General features: G+C 30.4%; 2 protein-coding genes and 1 non-coding gene across 3 annotated transcripts; 1 reads left to right on the top strand and 2 right to left on the bottom strand.

Annotated features, from left to right (window-relative positions):
- Positions 1-5,675: 5,675 nt before the first annotated feature.
- LOC111882717 (PRA1 family protein A1) lies at positions 5,676-8,638 on the bottom strand. The gene is made up of 7 exons (XM_023879082.3): positions 8,333-8,638; positions 7,731-7,771; positions 7,549-7,627; positions 6,428-6,514; positions 6,249-6,337; positions 6,054-6,125; positions 5,676-5,927 (listed from the first exon to the last, which is right to left on the bottom strand). Exons 1-7 carry the CDS (start codon positions 8,488-8,490, stop codon positions 5,824-5,826), a joined length of 630 nt encoding a protein of 209 aa, XP_023734850.1. The 5' UTR covers positions 8,491-8,638; the 3' UTR covers positions 5,676-5,823.
- A 64-nt stretch (positions 8,639-8,702) lies between these two features.
- Positions 8,703-8,776, bottom strand: TRNAV-CAC (transfer RNA valine (anticodon CAC)). Its single transcript has one exon. It is a non-coding gene; the product is annotated as a tRNA-Val (tRNA).
- A 1,221-nt stretch (positions 8,777-9,997) lies between these two features.
- LOC111882698 (cyclin-dependent protein kinase inhibitor SMR4) lies at positions 9,998-10,673 on the top strand. The gene has a single exon (XM_023879062.3). The coding sequence runs from the start codon at positions 10,316-10,318 to the stop codon at positions 10,505-10,507; it is 192 nt and encodes a 63-aa protein (XP_023734830.1). The 5' UTR covers positions 9,998-10,315; the 3' UTR covers positions 10,508-10,673.
- The last annotated feature ends 6,688 nt before the right edge of the window (positions 10,674-17,361 follow it).

Consider the following 17,361-nt stretch of genomic DNA (forward strand, 5'->3'; position numbering starts at 1 on the left):
TACTATTTAATTTGTAGAAAGAAGTTTTTTTAAATTGCAGTTATTGAAGTACTACTTACAATTTACAATAACACAAAAATGATTTAATGAATTGACGTTGATGGTTATTAAGACAACATTTTTGATAAAACTCTTTATAAAAACCTAATTAAAAAGTTTGTCTCAACCGAATATTTGAAAAAGTGTAATTTTTAAGTATAAGCAAGTTTATTTTTGGTTTTGTATTTTGAATGAAAGTTTGTCTTATAACTTAAGTTATAAGTATATTACAAGATAAAATGAAAATATAGATTATACTTTTTGTATATAATTTACAAATATTTGGCTTAAATTTAATAAATTGCAGTTATTGAAATACTACTTACAATCTACAATAACACAAAAACAACTTAATGAATTGACATTGATGGCTATTAAGAGCAACATTTTGGATAAAACTCCTTATGAAAACGTAATTAAAAAGTTTGTCTTAACCGAATATTTGAAGAAGGGTCATTTTTAAGTAGAAGCAAGTTTATTTTTAGTAGGCCTGACAATTCTCGATACGATTCACGATACGATACGAAATAAACAGGTTTAGATTGAGTTTTTCAACCCGTCAACTTGTTTATTAAACAGGTCATATATCGGTTTCTCAAAAAATATACATGTTGACCTGCGGACCCGTTTATAATTTTAATAAAAAATTTATATATTTTTGAATTTTATTATGACTTAAGTATTATATAGTTTATTCTTTATACACTAGGATAGGATGTCATCGACCATTTGGCATGTATAACATGTTTGTCGTTTGGCGTTTGTATTAATGTTTTAGTTTAAACATATTTCTATGAATGTTTTTAATTTTCATTTGGATTTTTAACACTGAAGTGTCTAAAATTCAGATATGTTTGCATCAAGAATTTACGAATTTACGTATGTTTAATTATCAATTTTATTTATGGAATCTGACCTACGAACCCACGAACCCAAATCTGACTTACGAACCCGCCAGCCTATGAACCCGTATAAATAAGTGGTTTGACGGGTCATATATTGGTTTATGTTCCAAACCCACCAATATTTGACCCGCCAACCCGTGACCTGTATAGTTAAATGGGTCATGTTCGGGTTGATGTATTTTGACCCGCCAACCTGCGACCCACAACTCAAACACGACACGATTGTCATACCTAATTTTTGGTTTTGCATTTTGAAAAAAAGTTTGTCTTATAACTTAAGTTATCAGTATATTACAAGATAAAATGAAAATATAGATTATACTTTTTGTATATAATTTACAAATCTTTGGCTTAAATTTAATAAATTGAATATCTCCTCCAAAATGTTGCGGTGGGCCGTGCATATACATCACCAATGATGTGGGATTAAAATGATGACGTGATAATGTCTCTTAGTTGTTAGATTAAGCTAAAATTTAATTTGTACTCTATTTTTATAAAATTACAAAACTTCAAATTCTGGAAGAAACTGGTAGCAGGTGTACGTATCTGGCAAATTTTGAAATCTGAATGGAGAGTTGTTTTTTATCTATGATAAAATTAAATTAATTGTAGAGTTTGAATAAAACTGGTGAGGTGAATCTTTAAATTGCTAAAAAAAACTATGGGACATAAAAACTTTTAGGTTTTTCAATACTACGGTTTACCTTAATACTAGTTTTTGGTACATCAAATTTGGAACTTTACAATTTTCTATCATAGGTTTCTAGGTTACCATAAAATAAAATTCGCAAGAAAAACTCTTAATTTTATAAATCTCCTATTATATGTCTCTAGGTTACCATGAAAAAAAATTTGCAACAAAATCTCTTAATTTTATAAATTATATGTAATATGTTTACTTTAAACATATTTTTTTCATATTATAAGTATTCATAAAAAAAAAACGTATTTATATATGAAAATGTTTAATTAAACATTATTGGTTATGCTTATTCATACAAAATATGTTTTTTTTATATCTATTATACGTATTCATTTTGAAAAATATATTTATATGTATTCATATTATATCCTAAATATATTAAATTCAATAAAATTTACTCAAACCCATAAAATGGTATGAAATTATTAGGCGTAGATAAAGGTCGTGTTCGACAAAAATAACTGGTAGCGGGTAACGTATAGCGGGAAACAAGTAGCTTCTAGCTGATAGCGTTTTGTTAAACTAAACGTTAGAAGCTTGTAGTGTCGATCGAGATATTCTGTTCAAAACATAGTATTTTGTCAAAAGCTGGAAACTAAAAGCTCTTAAGCGTTCCTAGAAACTCTGTGTCAAACACGTCCAAAATAATTTTGTTGATTACTCCTTTTTTTAATGCTTGTACAAAGAAAAAGAGATCATTTGTAATTGATAAAAGCAAACTAAAGCGATTTATAACATTAATGTTAAAAATTAATCAACAACATATATGTATATGTATATGTATGTTGTTGATTTATTTCAGTTTTTTTTTTAAGAAATCTTGCAAGGCAGGTTCGTTACACTCTATTGGGCTTTGAAGCCTATGTTGTCGTTCATTGCCTGAATTAAGTTAAGCGTATTATTATCTTTGATGGAATAAAAATAGGATTTATTTGATAAATCTACTATAATAAATGAATGTTTTTTGTCACATGTCTTCTTCTCCTTCATTTAGACACATGGCATTTTCTAAAAATGTTAAATTTTCTATTTTCCACTTGTCATTTTATTGTATTTTCTATTTTATCAAATTAAAATTCCACATTTAATATGTAAGGTAATATATATGTAAGGTATTTATTAGAAAATGTTTATATATGTAATATATTCAATACATTAAAGTCTCATTAATTTTAATAATTCAAAAAATTTCTCATTTTTCTTATAAATCCAAAATTTTCAAATTGTTAAAATTTTATATTTAATTTTTTTTTTAAGTAAACACATGTAATACATGGGTCTTACACCTAGTGTATATGATTTATTAGTGTTGTATACTTGTAATAATAGGAGACTTATAAGATTTAGAAGCTTTGTTCAAATTTAGTTTTGAATCAAAACATTGTTTATAAATGCTTCGACGGGACAATTCCTGTTATAGAAAATCGTATATTTAAAACTTTCCGTATAATTTAATGTTGAATAAAATATAGCATTTTGGTATGGATTGTGACTTGATAAAAAAAATTACAATAAATATACAAACGTTAAAGGGAAAACAAAATAAACTAAATTACAATATATTAGCACAAATTCACAATGATGGCATTTATCTTAGTGATATGGCAATATTGTTGAGAGAAAATACGAAAATGTCCCATTTTCGTAATCATTTTACCAAAAAAAAAAAAAAAAAAAAAAAAAAAAAAAAAAGGGCAAAAGAATCTACTTTGAAAACGGTCATGCATTTCGTAGGACACCACCTTGCGATTGCAAAATGGGCCTCTAAACTGCAAATTACTGTAATGGGCTGTCTGCGGTCAACATATTTAAGCCAAAAAAATTGATTCACCTTACTTTTCTTCTTTTCATTTTGAGATAGTAGAAACGCTCTCAACTTGTGAATTGTGATGACCGAAAAGTACAATAGTCTTATTCGAGTAAGTTTTATCTTTATGTTAAAGGGAAATAGACTTGTTAAAGTAATCAATTTGTTTGTTTACATCTGTTTTTTTTTTTCTACACATCTAGCTAACGAACATTTTGAAAGTATTCAGATATGACCATTATGATAGACTGTAACAGGTTACATCTGGTCATAATAATCATATGTGAACACTTCCAAAAAATTTATTATTTATATATGTACAAAAAAAAGTATATAGTTACACAGATGTGAACTATCCGAAAAGTTAATTACCTTGATAAGTCAATTTCTTTTCTTTTTTATTTTACCATCTAATTTTGATTTGGTATAAATTTAACCTAAATGGTAAATATTTTTTAAACCACACCATTTTAGTAAATATCTTTTTAAAATACACTACTTTGTTTAAAAAAAAAAATAAAAAATAAAAAATAAAAAAATAAAAAAATAAAAAAAAAAACCTCTAGATTTGACATTGAAAAAAAACTCATCGCCGTTTTATAGTTTTATAGAATGTTATTGTTTTAGATATTAAATATAAAAAAATTAATTTACTAGAAACTAAAAGTATTAGAAATGGAGACCAATAATATTATTAAAAAAAAAAACAACGTTGTTTGATGAGTTAAAGCTTAGAATTAATGTTGTTGATAGAGTTTCAGCTTTTGATTTGCATTTCAAGTTATGGTTTTCAATTGATTTGGTTTTCCAAATTTTCTTTCTGGTATCAATTTTCTTTTCCTGCAAGGATTGTGATGCATTGGGTTGTGGTGATGGAAATTCGATGAAGAGACAATGGGTTCTGATGTTGGTTCGTCGGAGTTGAAGGACCAAAAAAAGAAGAGATGGTGAAGACGTCGACATCACTAAAAATGGAAAGGAAATAGAAGTTAAGGAGGATGGGAGATGGGATGGTAACTGGTGGGACCTAGATTAAATTTCTCAAATATGTTTTCAGGTTTAAGGTGAGAGACCAAACACACAAATTACCCCAAACCATAGGGACCATTCGTGTAATTTACTATTACATTTTCGGTTTGTTCATGTCTAGCTAACGAAAATTTTGAAATTGTTCACATATGACCATTATGACCGGGTGTAACATGCTACAGTCAGTCATAATGGTCATATGTGAACATTTTCAAAAAAACTCGATATTTAGATATGTATAAAAAAAAAAATAAAAAAAAAATAGTTGCTCAGATGTAAACAAACCGAAAAATTAATTTACTTAATAAGTCTATTTCCCTATATTAAAATTTCAAATTTGGAAATATTGTTGGGAGAATTTTGTATATTGTGCTTTAACGATTATAAACAATTATTGGTGTTTGAACATTTCATAGGGTGCCATGAGAAATGTTTTTGGCCCCGTGCGCCTTTTGGGAAAATTTTTATTTTTTTTCTTGAATGTTCTTCTACTTACACAACATAGGATATGGTATTTACTATTAAGGCCTACTTTTTTTTATTTTATTTTTTTTGGTTATGGTTTAGGGCATTCGTGGGCTATCTCAAGGTAATTCACAGGGTGCCCAACGAAATGTTGTTGGTCCTGTGAAATGCGTTTTTGGCAAATTTTAGATCTTTTATTTGCTTGAAAACTCTTCTACATGTACAATGGCATAGGATATCGTATTATGTTGTATACACTACGAAATATAGTTTTTGCTACTATTAAAGACATTTCACAAGGTACCCTTCGAAATGGTCTTGGCAACCTGTGAAATGGCTTTTTAGCCATTTTTAGTTTTTTTTTATTGAATACTCGTGTGTTATTTTGCATGCATTTCACAGGGTGTCTGCATAAACTTCTTGGTACCTTGTGAAATGGCTATTTTTAATTGTTCATTGATTCGGTCCTCTTAGTGTTTATAAATTTTCTTATTTTTCTATTGCAGATGGTTTCAAATGACAATTGAATGCGAAAGGAGTCGTGAAGGATGTCCTCGTCGTTCTATGGTTGTATACCATCAATTAAACTGTGTCGTATTTTAATAACACTTTCAAGACTGGTTCCGCTCTTTGAAAACATTATCAATTGCCTTAGTGGCATCATAAATCCATTTTTTTTGCAAAAAAAAAAAATAAATAATAATAATAATAATAATAATAATAATAATAATAATAAGGCTTCCAATTACGAAATATTATTAACATAAAAGAACACATAGTGTCAAACTCCACAACCACTAAAACATGAAGATCCTCAAAACTGAAATAAAGAGTAGTAGTAGTAGTAAGTAAGCACATGAATCTACACACACCTACAGTTCGCTATAATTGCGCCAAACTGCACGGAATTCCTCACGGAATGTATTCAGACGAGCTTTCAAGTTGGGTGTCCGAAAGCTTGCATGCAACACCGTTGCTGATAATAAGATTTTACACGGAATTGTTAGCAATTAGAAAACCGGACCTCGTTTGTTACACAGTACATGTCAAACACAGTATTAACAAATAAGTAAATAACAAGAACAAAGACCATGGAAATTACCAAGAAGGCCGATGGCACATGCCCATAGCAAAGTCAAGAGCCCACAAGAAATAAACCAAACAAAGAAACTCGCTGCATTGAATAAAAACAAACAAGTACTAGGTTAGGTACGTACCATTTGGGAATAAAATTCAATCCTTTTTTTTTTTTAATCTTTTTTGGTTAAAAAGAAAGAATTAAAAGTGTTTGACATACCAGCAGAGAATAATGAAACACACACCCAACGAGGTTTTCCACATATATAAATTGTTCTTTTAGAAGAAGGGCGCCCACGAATAACAGGTCTGTAGATGTAAACACACAACAAATGTAAGAAGTGTTATTTAAATTATATTAAAAAAAGAAAAATTGAGGAAAATAAGGAAAAAGCTCACGTTAGTGGAGGTCTCATTTTTGCTGCCATGTGTGGAGAAAACCGCCTCACAGTTCTAGTCACCTTTTCGCTAAATGTCCCTGCAAAGCTGTAAACCAGTGCTCAGAAAACTTGAATAACATTTTAAAAAATATTCGAGAAAATGGTGGCATAAAGAAATGGCAAATCTGTAAGAAGTTAAGACTTATAATAAAATTAATAAGACACTTGTTATCATTTCATATGGGTAGGAAGAAGATAAATAGGAAGAAAAGTAGGAAGATATTTAATTTCTCATTATTGCCCATGGACAAATAGGTAGATGTGGAAAAGAATCTTTACAATAAAAGGAACTTTGCAATTTTTTAGAAAACCCAAAAAAGAAAAAGGTTCTTTTTTGGATAGAAAGTGGTATTTTTCTTGTTCCCCAAATAAAATAGAAATAAGACTTATAACTATTTTTAGCATTCACATTACACATACTAATCTACAAACACCCATATGTTGCTGGAGTGAGCTTCCTGTAAAACATCTGGCTACATAATATGCTCTATGTTTAATTATGATGGCTTAAATATCACACAAAGATAATCAAAGGCATCTTAATTGATAGTTTAACAAAATCAAAGAGCAAACCCTAAAAAGCATTTCTTTTAGCCATCTAGTAACTGTTCTTGGTAAATACAACCTAGAGTAACAATAATGATGAATAATTATTAGTATTATACCAACAATAAAATTACTAATAATCCTAAAGATGATAAAGATCAATACTAATAGATATCTTATATACAATTTCTTATTACTCTAATGTTACAAACTTACAATCTTAATCACTAAGGCTTAAGGAATAGAAACAATTAGTCAGAAAATTTATAAAGCAACAATCCATACCCCTTTTCAGCAACAAGTTTTGTAGCAGCATGGGTATGAATGGAAGCTGTTATTAAATACATAAATTTTATTGACAATATATTTGCAGACCATAGATAAAAGTGAAGCCAAAAGTTTGTGCAATTCTCTTAAAGAATCCCAGTGGCAATAGTCGCATAAAATATACAGCAGTCAAATATATCTAGCTAAATCACCAAAGATATTAGCAATTCAACATGCATATGAATATATAGGTGCATAGCAGCGTACCTGTCATTTAAGAAAGCTATAGTAAGAGCAGTCAACATGGCAGCAACTATAGCAAATGGCCTCCTGATAAATCCCAATCCTGCAGTTAACAAAATTCAAGATTGTCATCTATATATATATATATGGAAAATTATCAAAAACTTCACAGGAAATGAACCTTCAAAAATTTTCAATTAGCTTACCAAGAATGAAAACAATCATGATGAAGTAATTTGTCCGGTAGCTGCAAAAAGCATAAAAATGTTAATCCTGCTTATAACCAAGGGAAAACACATTTTCAAAGAAAAAGCATACACATAAGCTACAAAACTAATAAGACATGTCAGAACTTGCAAATCTAGGTTTATTTGGTTTTTTCAATCCCCAAATTTCAGATGCATCTAGACTTAGAAGCAACAAATGCTTAGGCACCAGATAATTTCAGTAAAGTTAACAGAACATCTCAATTTTTTGTGCTAGCCTCTTGCTAGTCTTTAATGCATTTGCCGTTCAAAAAAAAAACGTAAGCTGCAAAACTAACAAGAACCTAACTTGAATTAGTTTAGTAATTCACAACAAATGTTATTACACCAAATTTAGGGCTAAAGTAACATATTCGAAGTAAACCAAAGTTTCTAACGAAACGTATTAGAATTTAGGGTTTAATTATACTAATCCATGAATTCTAATTTAAATCTTGATTGTCCGCAAAATCAAATCAACAACTCAACAATGAGTGAATAGAACATATAATTCAGATACGATTGAACAGAACGGAAGGAACTAGAGGAAGATAAGAACGTACTAGTAGAGATTACACTTGAGGCGACTGTTCCATTTGCTAGAGGAACGAGGGACGGTGAATCTGGAAAAAAATTCGTTGAGAGGACGAGGAGGTGATGACCAATCGACTTCCCTAAGCGCTTCGATCAGATCTTCTGTTGTTACAGTTCCCCAATCCATTTCGTTGGCTCGTGTTCGTGTTGGTCGATCGAGCGAATGAATGAATCTCAAAATATCTGATTACGAATCCGCAGACAAAAAGCGAGGAAAACAATCAAACGAAGGAAGGAAGAATACCCAATTACTTCAACTACAGGTTTGATTTGTCATTTGAGCAAGCAAGAGTAAATAAATAATCAAAATAAACACGTTAAAAATAAACAAAAAAAGAATGTCTGAGCCCGGGTTCGAACCGGGGACCTCTAGTGTGTGAGACTAGCGTGATAACCGACTACACCACCCAGACCTTGATGTCAATTTAGCTACAAACATGTATTTAATCTTAAACAATTCATACAATATGAGTTGTGTCCTATGTTTGAAATAGTTAATTGTGGGTGCTTCATGTGGGTTTGTAATTGTTACTTGTTTTTTATATTTATAACAAGAGAATTTTTAATTATGCTATTTAGGGTTTGGTAATTGTTATATGTGGATGTTTCATGTTTGGATATCCGCGTACATAATATATGTTAGAGATTCCGAATTTATAAAATGGATTTTTGGTTGTGTTGGCTTTATATAGTTATTTATGGGCAAGTAAGTAGAACTGTTCACTATTTGGATAAAACCGAATTGTCTAATTGGACAATTTGGATCGGACTATTTGGTTCGGATATTCAGATTTTTGGATTGGTTTTTAGCAAAACCGAATTATTATTTTGGATTTCAGATTGGTTTTGGTTTATTAAATAAAAACCAAATAGTCCAAAAAAACCGAATTACAATTTATTATTTTGTTCTTTTTAATATATATCTTTAATAAATTATAAATTTACTAAATTATTCTTTTATTATATTAAAATTTTTCATCAATTATAATACATTAATATGTACTTCTTATCAAAAAAAATTGTCTATAAAGTAGTAAACTATAATATATTTTTCTTGATAGTTATTTATAAGTTTTAGTTCACAACTAATTAACCAATATTTTTTAGTTTATATTATAGAATAAGTTAATACTAAAGTTATATATTTGTTGAAATGTCTTGATTCTTGAAAAGCAAATTGTAAAAAACCGATCCAACCGAATTATAATTTGGTTGGATCGGATCGAATTTAAATTTAGTTTGGACTATTTGGATCTATGTTTTGAAAATCGAAATTAATTTGGATTCACTTGATCGGATCGGATTAAACCGATCCATCCAAATGAACACTCCTACAAGTAACGGTTATATTCTTATATTAAATTTTTAATGATGTAACTGATTTATTGGGTTATTTAAATTTATAAATGGGTCTCTTAAAAAACTAATTAATATTTATAAAAAAAATTACATAAATCATATAAAATCATAAAAATGTTCTTAAATACACAAAGAAACGGGAGCATGTAATTAACGACAAAAATAGACTCCTAACATCAATAATAAGATATTGAAAATATATCTTGTTATTTTTTGCAATTTATACTAATAAAATAATTAAAACCAAATCAAAATACTAGACAACAATGAACACTTATATAATTTACTGTTATAATTTACAAATTAAGATACACAACAAGATGTGAAAGAAGCCATGTTTGACTTGGTCAGGTCACCATGCCGCCTCTCTCTCTCCCTCTCAAAAGACCGGTGACTATGATTTTCAAATCACAGTCAACAAAGTGTTCTTCCTCCCACTTTCCTCCCGACATCCCCACTTCTACTTCTTACCCTAACATTCCAAACAATAAATTACGATCTCGATCGATTCAGTGTACACAAACACAATACACTACCATTGCATACTCCACCCTACGTATTCACGATCCACTTTTGTTGTTTTTCACAATTATATGGAAGAAGAATGCACGACGCCGAAGCAGCAGGAAAGTCGAATTCCGGTTGCAACAGAGTGCCCACCTCCGCCCAGAAAGAAGGCGGCAGTCCGCCGGAAGAAGCGGGAGCAGTCGAAGGTCGGGTATTTCCATCCACCAGAACTTGATACATTCTTCGCCGGTGAAGCAACAAGGAGAATTTGGGTTTAAGCTCTCCTTATGTTTTAGGAATTTATTATCTTTTTCTACGTTACGTCTATATATATTTTTAGGATTAATGACTGACAAATTAATATTTTTATTTTATTTTTTGTTAATTTAGATAAACAGTTTTCTTTTAATAACAGACTTATCTACCTTCAAGTTTTCTTCTCAATGAGAAATTTTATTATTGGTTCTCATGAAAATGAAAGATGTGAACAATTATGTATACACTACACACAAAGATGTATAACTATATGCAATTTATACCTTTCAACATACACGGTGACCCATTTCACCCAAACATACACATTGAATTTGAGCCACATTTTCTATCTAATTTATGAGTAAAACAACATTATACAAATAACCAGTAAACCATAATCCAATAAGCAAGATAATATGCTTATGAACCATTTTCAACCTCAGAAACATTCTACAATAATAGTAAGAAAACCTATGAATCATAACCAACCTCAGAAACATTTTATAATGGTAGTGTGACGATAATTATTCACAGAAAATCGTAATCCAACATGTTATCAAAAGCATTTTTTTTCTAAACCCTAATTCTCTCTCACCTCCTCTAGAACATCCATCGCCTTGTCAACTTCTGGTCCCTTTCTTCTCCTCTTTCAATCAAAAAACATGTAGAATCACCAAATCAATGCATTCATTTCATTGGCTCTTGAGCGACTTAATTATTATGTTTAGAGAGAACTTTCTGAAACCCATCGGAGAGGGTTTGATGTTCTTGATCACATCGATGGGTCCCACAATAAGCAAGCAACCAAAAATTAAGACTATACGGTGTGAGCAACGAGAAATGGTGTTATGGATGAGGTGGCACCTCTTAACGTCATTATAACATGGGGAAGACCATCCCCATTCCCCTTTCATATCAAGGGGTGGTATGTTAAGAGATATGGGCATGATAACATATTGATAACATATGTTAAGAGATATGGGCTAAGGGAGGTTCGGTCCAAAGACCCGACTAATTATATGATGACGGTTGAAATTAAGTCGGGTTGAAGAAAACGTTTATGATGAACCGGTTATGTTTGTTCGCCCGGTTTTAAACCCTGATTAAAAATCAATGTTTTAAAAACCGGTTTGAACCGGCCGGTCGAACCGGTTGGACCGGGAACCGGGAGAGGGAGCGGTTCAACTATCACCGGTTTTACATTGATTTCTAAACCGGATTGAACTGGCCGGTTTTTAGAAAAAACCGGTTGAACCGGTTAAATCGAATAAAAACACATGAAAAAGAATCATTTACATAATAAACTTTGGTGATTTTTTTCAAATCTATTTATTCTTCTCTAAATAAAAACATATGGTAAATGTTATAAATTCTTTTGATATGTTTGTATTCATCAAAAAACTATATTTCGTTTCGGTATTATATTTTAGTTTCTTTTTGACGTATATGGATTTATGTAAAACACTAAAACTTATGGTTATGTGTTATTTTAATGTATTTGGATTCATCTACAACTTATTTTTATGTGTATGTTTAATGTTTGAACTTGTAAACATTAAATTTATAATTTCTATATATACGTATGTGTTGGAAAATAGAAAAAAAAACATACAAAATATAAAAACCGGTTCACCCGATGGTCGAACCGGTTGAACCGAAAACCGATCACCATACCGGTTCAATTAAAAAAATGGTTTTTAAAACATTGTTAAAAATCCATATTATAAGATTCTTTTTATTATTTTGATTTTATAATTATTGCAAATTCAAATCCGGTTAAAATATACGCGGTTCAAGACCGGTTAACCAGGCCTTGTTTAAGGACTATTAAGTATTTACACCTATAATATGAGGGTATGACGAATGCCTTTGTTAGTAGTTTATACTATTGAGGCCCGATTATATTAATCATTTTAAACAGGGGACCAGTTATACTGTTAAAGGCCCAATTTTGCAACTGCCATTTCCCACATTCTGTTACTAAACCTACAGGCTACAGCCCAGTTTCCGTTTTGTTGCAGTCTTCTTTTTTGCTTTTTAATTAAGATCGTGAAGATTGTAATATTACTATGTGTAAGTTTATGTATTTCAATTTATGTTAATTTTATTATATATTTTCCATCCCAATTGTATATTTCTTATTTGTTTATTTTCCAAAAAAAAAAATGTATTTGCTATTTTTAGTTTTAAAATAACAAAAGTTTATAACACAATATTACTGTTTTTCATAAGTCAAAAATTAAAATATATAGTTTAATAATCAAAATATTGGTACAAAATTATTAATGGATAATTATAATTTTAATATTTAATTTAATCATAATTAATAACTGCATTTTAACGTGTGAATAATATATTAATATGGTTTTATTTTGTAATGGTGATTTACAACATGACTTGCAAATATGTAAAATGTTTAATATTAAAATAATAACATAATTTTATACCACTTCGCAAGGCTTATACAAACTTGATGGAGATGCTTTTAGTGACAGAAAATTTGCAATAAATAATGAGTTTTAAAAAACAAATCTTTAAATATAAAAAATAGGAACTGATTCATACACAATAGTTTTTTGTCATATATATAACATTTAATGTATTATATAGTTATACAATATAACATTTTGAAGTACTAATTGTTGTGTATGGAAAAAAAAAAAGGGAAAATGACTCTTGAGGGTAATTAACTTTTGCATTTGTACTCATTTGGTCCTTTTTCTTTTTTTTTTTTTGTATTCAATATACCATCGAAGTTGTTGTTGGTGTTTACCATAGCCCTTTTGACCGGCTTTTGACCTGTGATAGCCGGTCAAAAGGGCTATGGTAAACACCAACAACAAGTTCGATGGTATATTAAATACAAAAAAAAAAGGACCAAATGAGTACAAACGCAAAAGTTAATTACCCTCAAGAGTCATTTTCCCAAAAAAAAAAAAATTGTTAGTGTACGGATTAGCTCCCATAAAAAATACAAATTGACGTGTGATTTTGAGCATAATAAATTAATTGAATTTCTATATGATTATGTGCATAAAAACCGGCATATACCAGATATCGTGGGAAACGCATTTTCCATTTAGTCAACATAGAAAAAAGGTCAAACCTTTCCAAGATGTAAATTGGAACAATATCAGTCGTCAGATTATGATCACGAAACTACAGCAGTGCAGATACACCCGAATACCGTGTGGGCCTTCACTTTGGATTTGGACGAAGTCGACATCATCTTTCAGTTACATCTCCATATATGATTAGAGCAATTGCAGGACTTACAAGTTACAATTTGCACCCCTGTACTTTTGTTTTTTTGTTAAATCACATCTTCACCAAAACTTCATTATTTAGAAGTTCACCAACCAATCTACTATTAATAAGACGCATAAATTTTGTTTTATTAAGTATATTTAATTGCCATAGATGTAAACTTTGTTTTATTGAGTGCATTTATTTGCCATGGAGAATATCATGCGGATCGCTAGTTTATATTTGTTATGATAAATAAGTACAAATGACAAATTTCAAGAAACAACAATGTATATTGTCTTTTTAGTATGTGGATAATGTATTTAATGTCTATCAATGATTACAATATATTTATAAATTTTATAATATTCATCAGTATGTAAAATATATGACTGCTTACATATATGACACGGTTTGAGTGACTCGACTCCCACATAGATGCCATATGTCATTAAAGTTAAGAGTAAATTCATTGGCGAGTCTATGTGTATAGAAGGTGGGTCACTTGACCCACCTTTTTTCCCATCTTTTATAAGAGATTATAAATAATTATAAATTGTGACTTATCTTAAAAACTTGGAGTGAACCACCTAAATGTTTTTGGCAACAAAATATATATAAATCAAAATTTCAAAAGCTCACATTTTATGTTTTAATAGGCACCGAAGTCATTTAAGGTATAATCCAATAAAAAAAATATTCCAATACAAGTTAAAGATAATAAGATAAATACAAGAAAAAAGAAAAAACAAACAATAAAAAAAATTTGTTCTCAACACGTTGTTCTTCTCCTGCTTCAAGGTATACGTTGATACTGTGATACACAATTACACAAATCGAAAATTCATCGCCGTCCGTCGGCCCTGACCCCACAACTAATATCAAGATACAAGACCTCATTTAATACAATTATAAATACTTGAAATTTCTTTTTTGGTTATACAACCCGACCCGAACTTGCAACTAGTATTTTTTTTACCATTTTTTTGGTTTCACTTAAATAGTGAACCACATGATTTTACGTTCTAGACTCGCCACTGGTAAATTACATATATCCTATATCGGTATATATGGGTTTATATATATTTATGGATCAAGTCTAGTTTTTTCGTTTTCATAAGAAAATTAATTAGATTTAAATAACATAAAATAATGCCTCCTGCACCTAATGCAAGTATGTTCTCATCACTCCCATCTCTTTAATTATATACCAAAGATACCCTAATAAGAAAAAGAAAAAGAGCTTCCATCTCTTTAATTATATACCAAAGATACCTTAATAAGAAAAAGAGCTTCTGACACAGCAGTAGACATAAATAGATTTAAGAAGTAGTTTAGAAGTACATTTGATTTCCCGTTCAAAAATAACTTAATAATATCAAAATCTCTTTGATAATTAATTTTTTTAATTAATATTTGCTTGTTGTTATAAAATATCTTAACTTCATCTTAAGTAACTAAGTAAGGTGCAATTATCCATTACTTAGGAAAAGATAATGTCATTATAACATCTAAGCCATCAAGCAAGTTAAGGTGTCTTCCTTTCATTGCATCCTCATCTTTTTGAGATATTTGTCTTGGATTGTGCTTCCACTTCACAATAGCAAGTTCAGTCTCTTTATTTGTTAGCTTTTTGTCTTCCACTTTATAAACATCTTAGACTCTTTAATCAAGAGTTTACTCTCATCTAACCTTAGATCATCATGTGGAATCGTACCAACTTCTCCATTAAGACATTTATTCAAGTAACACGCATGGAAAGTGTCGTGAATGTCGTCCAATTAAGGTGGTAACTCAAACATATAAGCATGATTTCCAACCTCTTCAACCCGTCAATCGAGTAGAAAAAGAAACTGATATAAAAGAAAATGTTGCACCCAAATCAAATAGCACTCGTATCGGGTGTGAGTTTAAGATAAAAGTATCTGATACTATTTACTTTACCCTCATCATTCTTCTTCTCAACTTCGGGACTTACACTTTTTGTTCATATTTTATTTTTTTGACGCTCTGTTGCCATAGGACAGATCACACTTATATAAGTGTTGTTTCCACAGTGATCACATCCACGATCATGTACAAAACAATTTCTTGCAAAATCACCAAATTTCCCACAATGATAACAAGTGGGAGATGTCGATACTACATCACATTTCCTTGAATTCCTTTTTCTGACACTTCTCACAAAAAATTTCTTTACTCTTTGAATCATATCGGGACTGACATCTCAAAAAATGGAGGCATTTCTTACTTTTTTGGTTTTCCTTCCCACTTCCTCGTGGTTAGGTCATTACTCTTGTCTTTTCCTCTTTCTAAGTTCTAGCGTTTCAATTAATTTTCTCATTGTGAGACACTTCCACTACATCTTGGAAAGTGGCAAATTGGGTTAATGGGTTATCTGCATAAATTCTTGTATTTGGGTCTTTACACCCCACATAAAAATAACTGATTCTTCTTATCTATGTATCTACCTAATGATGTGTAAATCTGGTTTTTCCCATTGAACTCTATTGTGTATTGTTGCATGGTATTTAACCCTTGTTCAAGGTGCATAAATTCATATTTTAATTGCTTCATAGCAATAGTAGAACAATGCTCTTCTTAAAACTTGACCTTGAATTGTCCCTAGGTCAACATTCACACCAGGTTTCTCCCAAGGTGATGCTAACCATATATCACTACTAGTGTGCTTCTCGCTTAAGCAAGTTTGTTGCATACTTTACTTTATTAATTTCTGCACAGTTACTAATTCTAAACATCTTCTCAGTATGTGTTAACCATGTCATAGCTACAACTAGGTTAAATGACTCGGAGAAGTCAATGGGCTTACAATCTAGGAATTCCTTGTATGTACATCCACCTTTTTTCCTAAAGTAGCATTTCCAGTAGCTTTATCACCTTACGCATTCCCCATATTCTCTCACTCTTCTTCCACAATGCTGACAATGGGAGGTCGATCATGAACTGCTTTCATTCTTGCTTTTATTTGAGGCTGAACAATTCCTAATAACATTTCTTAGAGGGCTTTTTCTACTTCCTCGTGAATTGTCTGTCGAAACTCTTATGGTTGCTCGAATGGACTTTTTTGTTTGGGTTAACACACTGTATGAAGCCCTCGCTAACCACCAACTCTAGTACTTGGAGTATTAACCATCTTAAAAATAAAATAACTTAGTTTGAAACCATGACATCTTTACTTCTAAAATCAAAACATGTATTCTGTACTTGGAATACAATATTCACTTTACTAATTCATTTCCTATATTTTCCCAACAACCACTTCAGGTAAGGCAACCATTACTACTCTTTTAGGGTTCTATTATAGGGACATACGGTCGGGAACACTCCACGACTTTGATACCAATTTGTAACACCTAAAAATTTAACATAAGGTATACCCTAATTTTTTTAAACAAATATTACATATAACAAACTGGGATTACTTATAATAAACAAATGTTCATAAGTTGAATTGCACATACATATATCAAATTAAACAAATGTTCATAAGGCCCATTATATACGTTGAACGGGGCCCATTATATTTGTTGGGTGGGGCTTGTTTGTATGTTAGAGCGTTGGACGAGGCCCATTATGATGGGTGAGGCCCAATGTAACACCCATAAAATTC

Source organism: Lactuca sativa, chromosome 9, assembly GCF_002870075.4.
Source record: "Lactuca sativa cultivar Salinas chromosome 9, Lsat_Salinas_v11, whole genome shotgun sequence".
Classification (NCBI taxonomy): domain Eukaryota; kingdom Viridiplantae; phylum Streptophyta; class Magnoliopsida; order Asterales; family Asteraceae; genus Lactuca; species Lactuca sativa.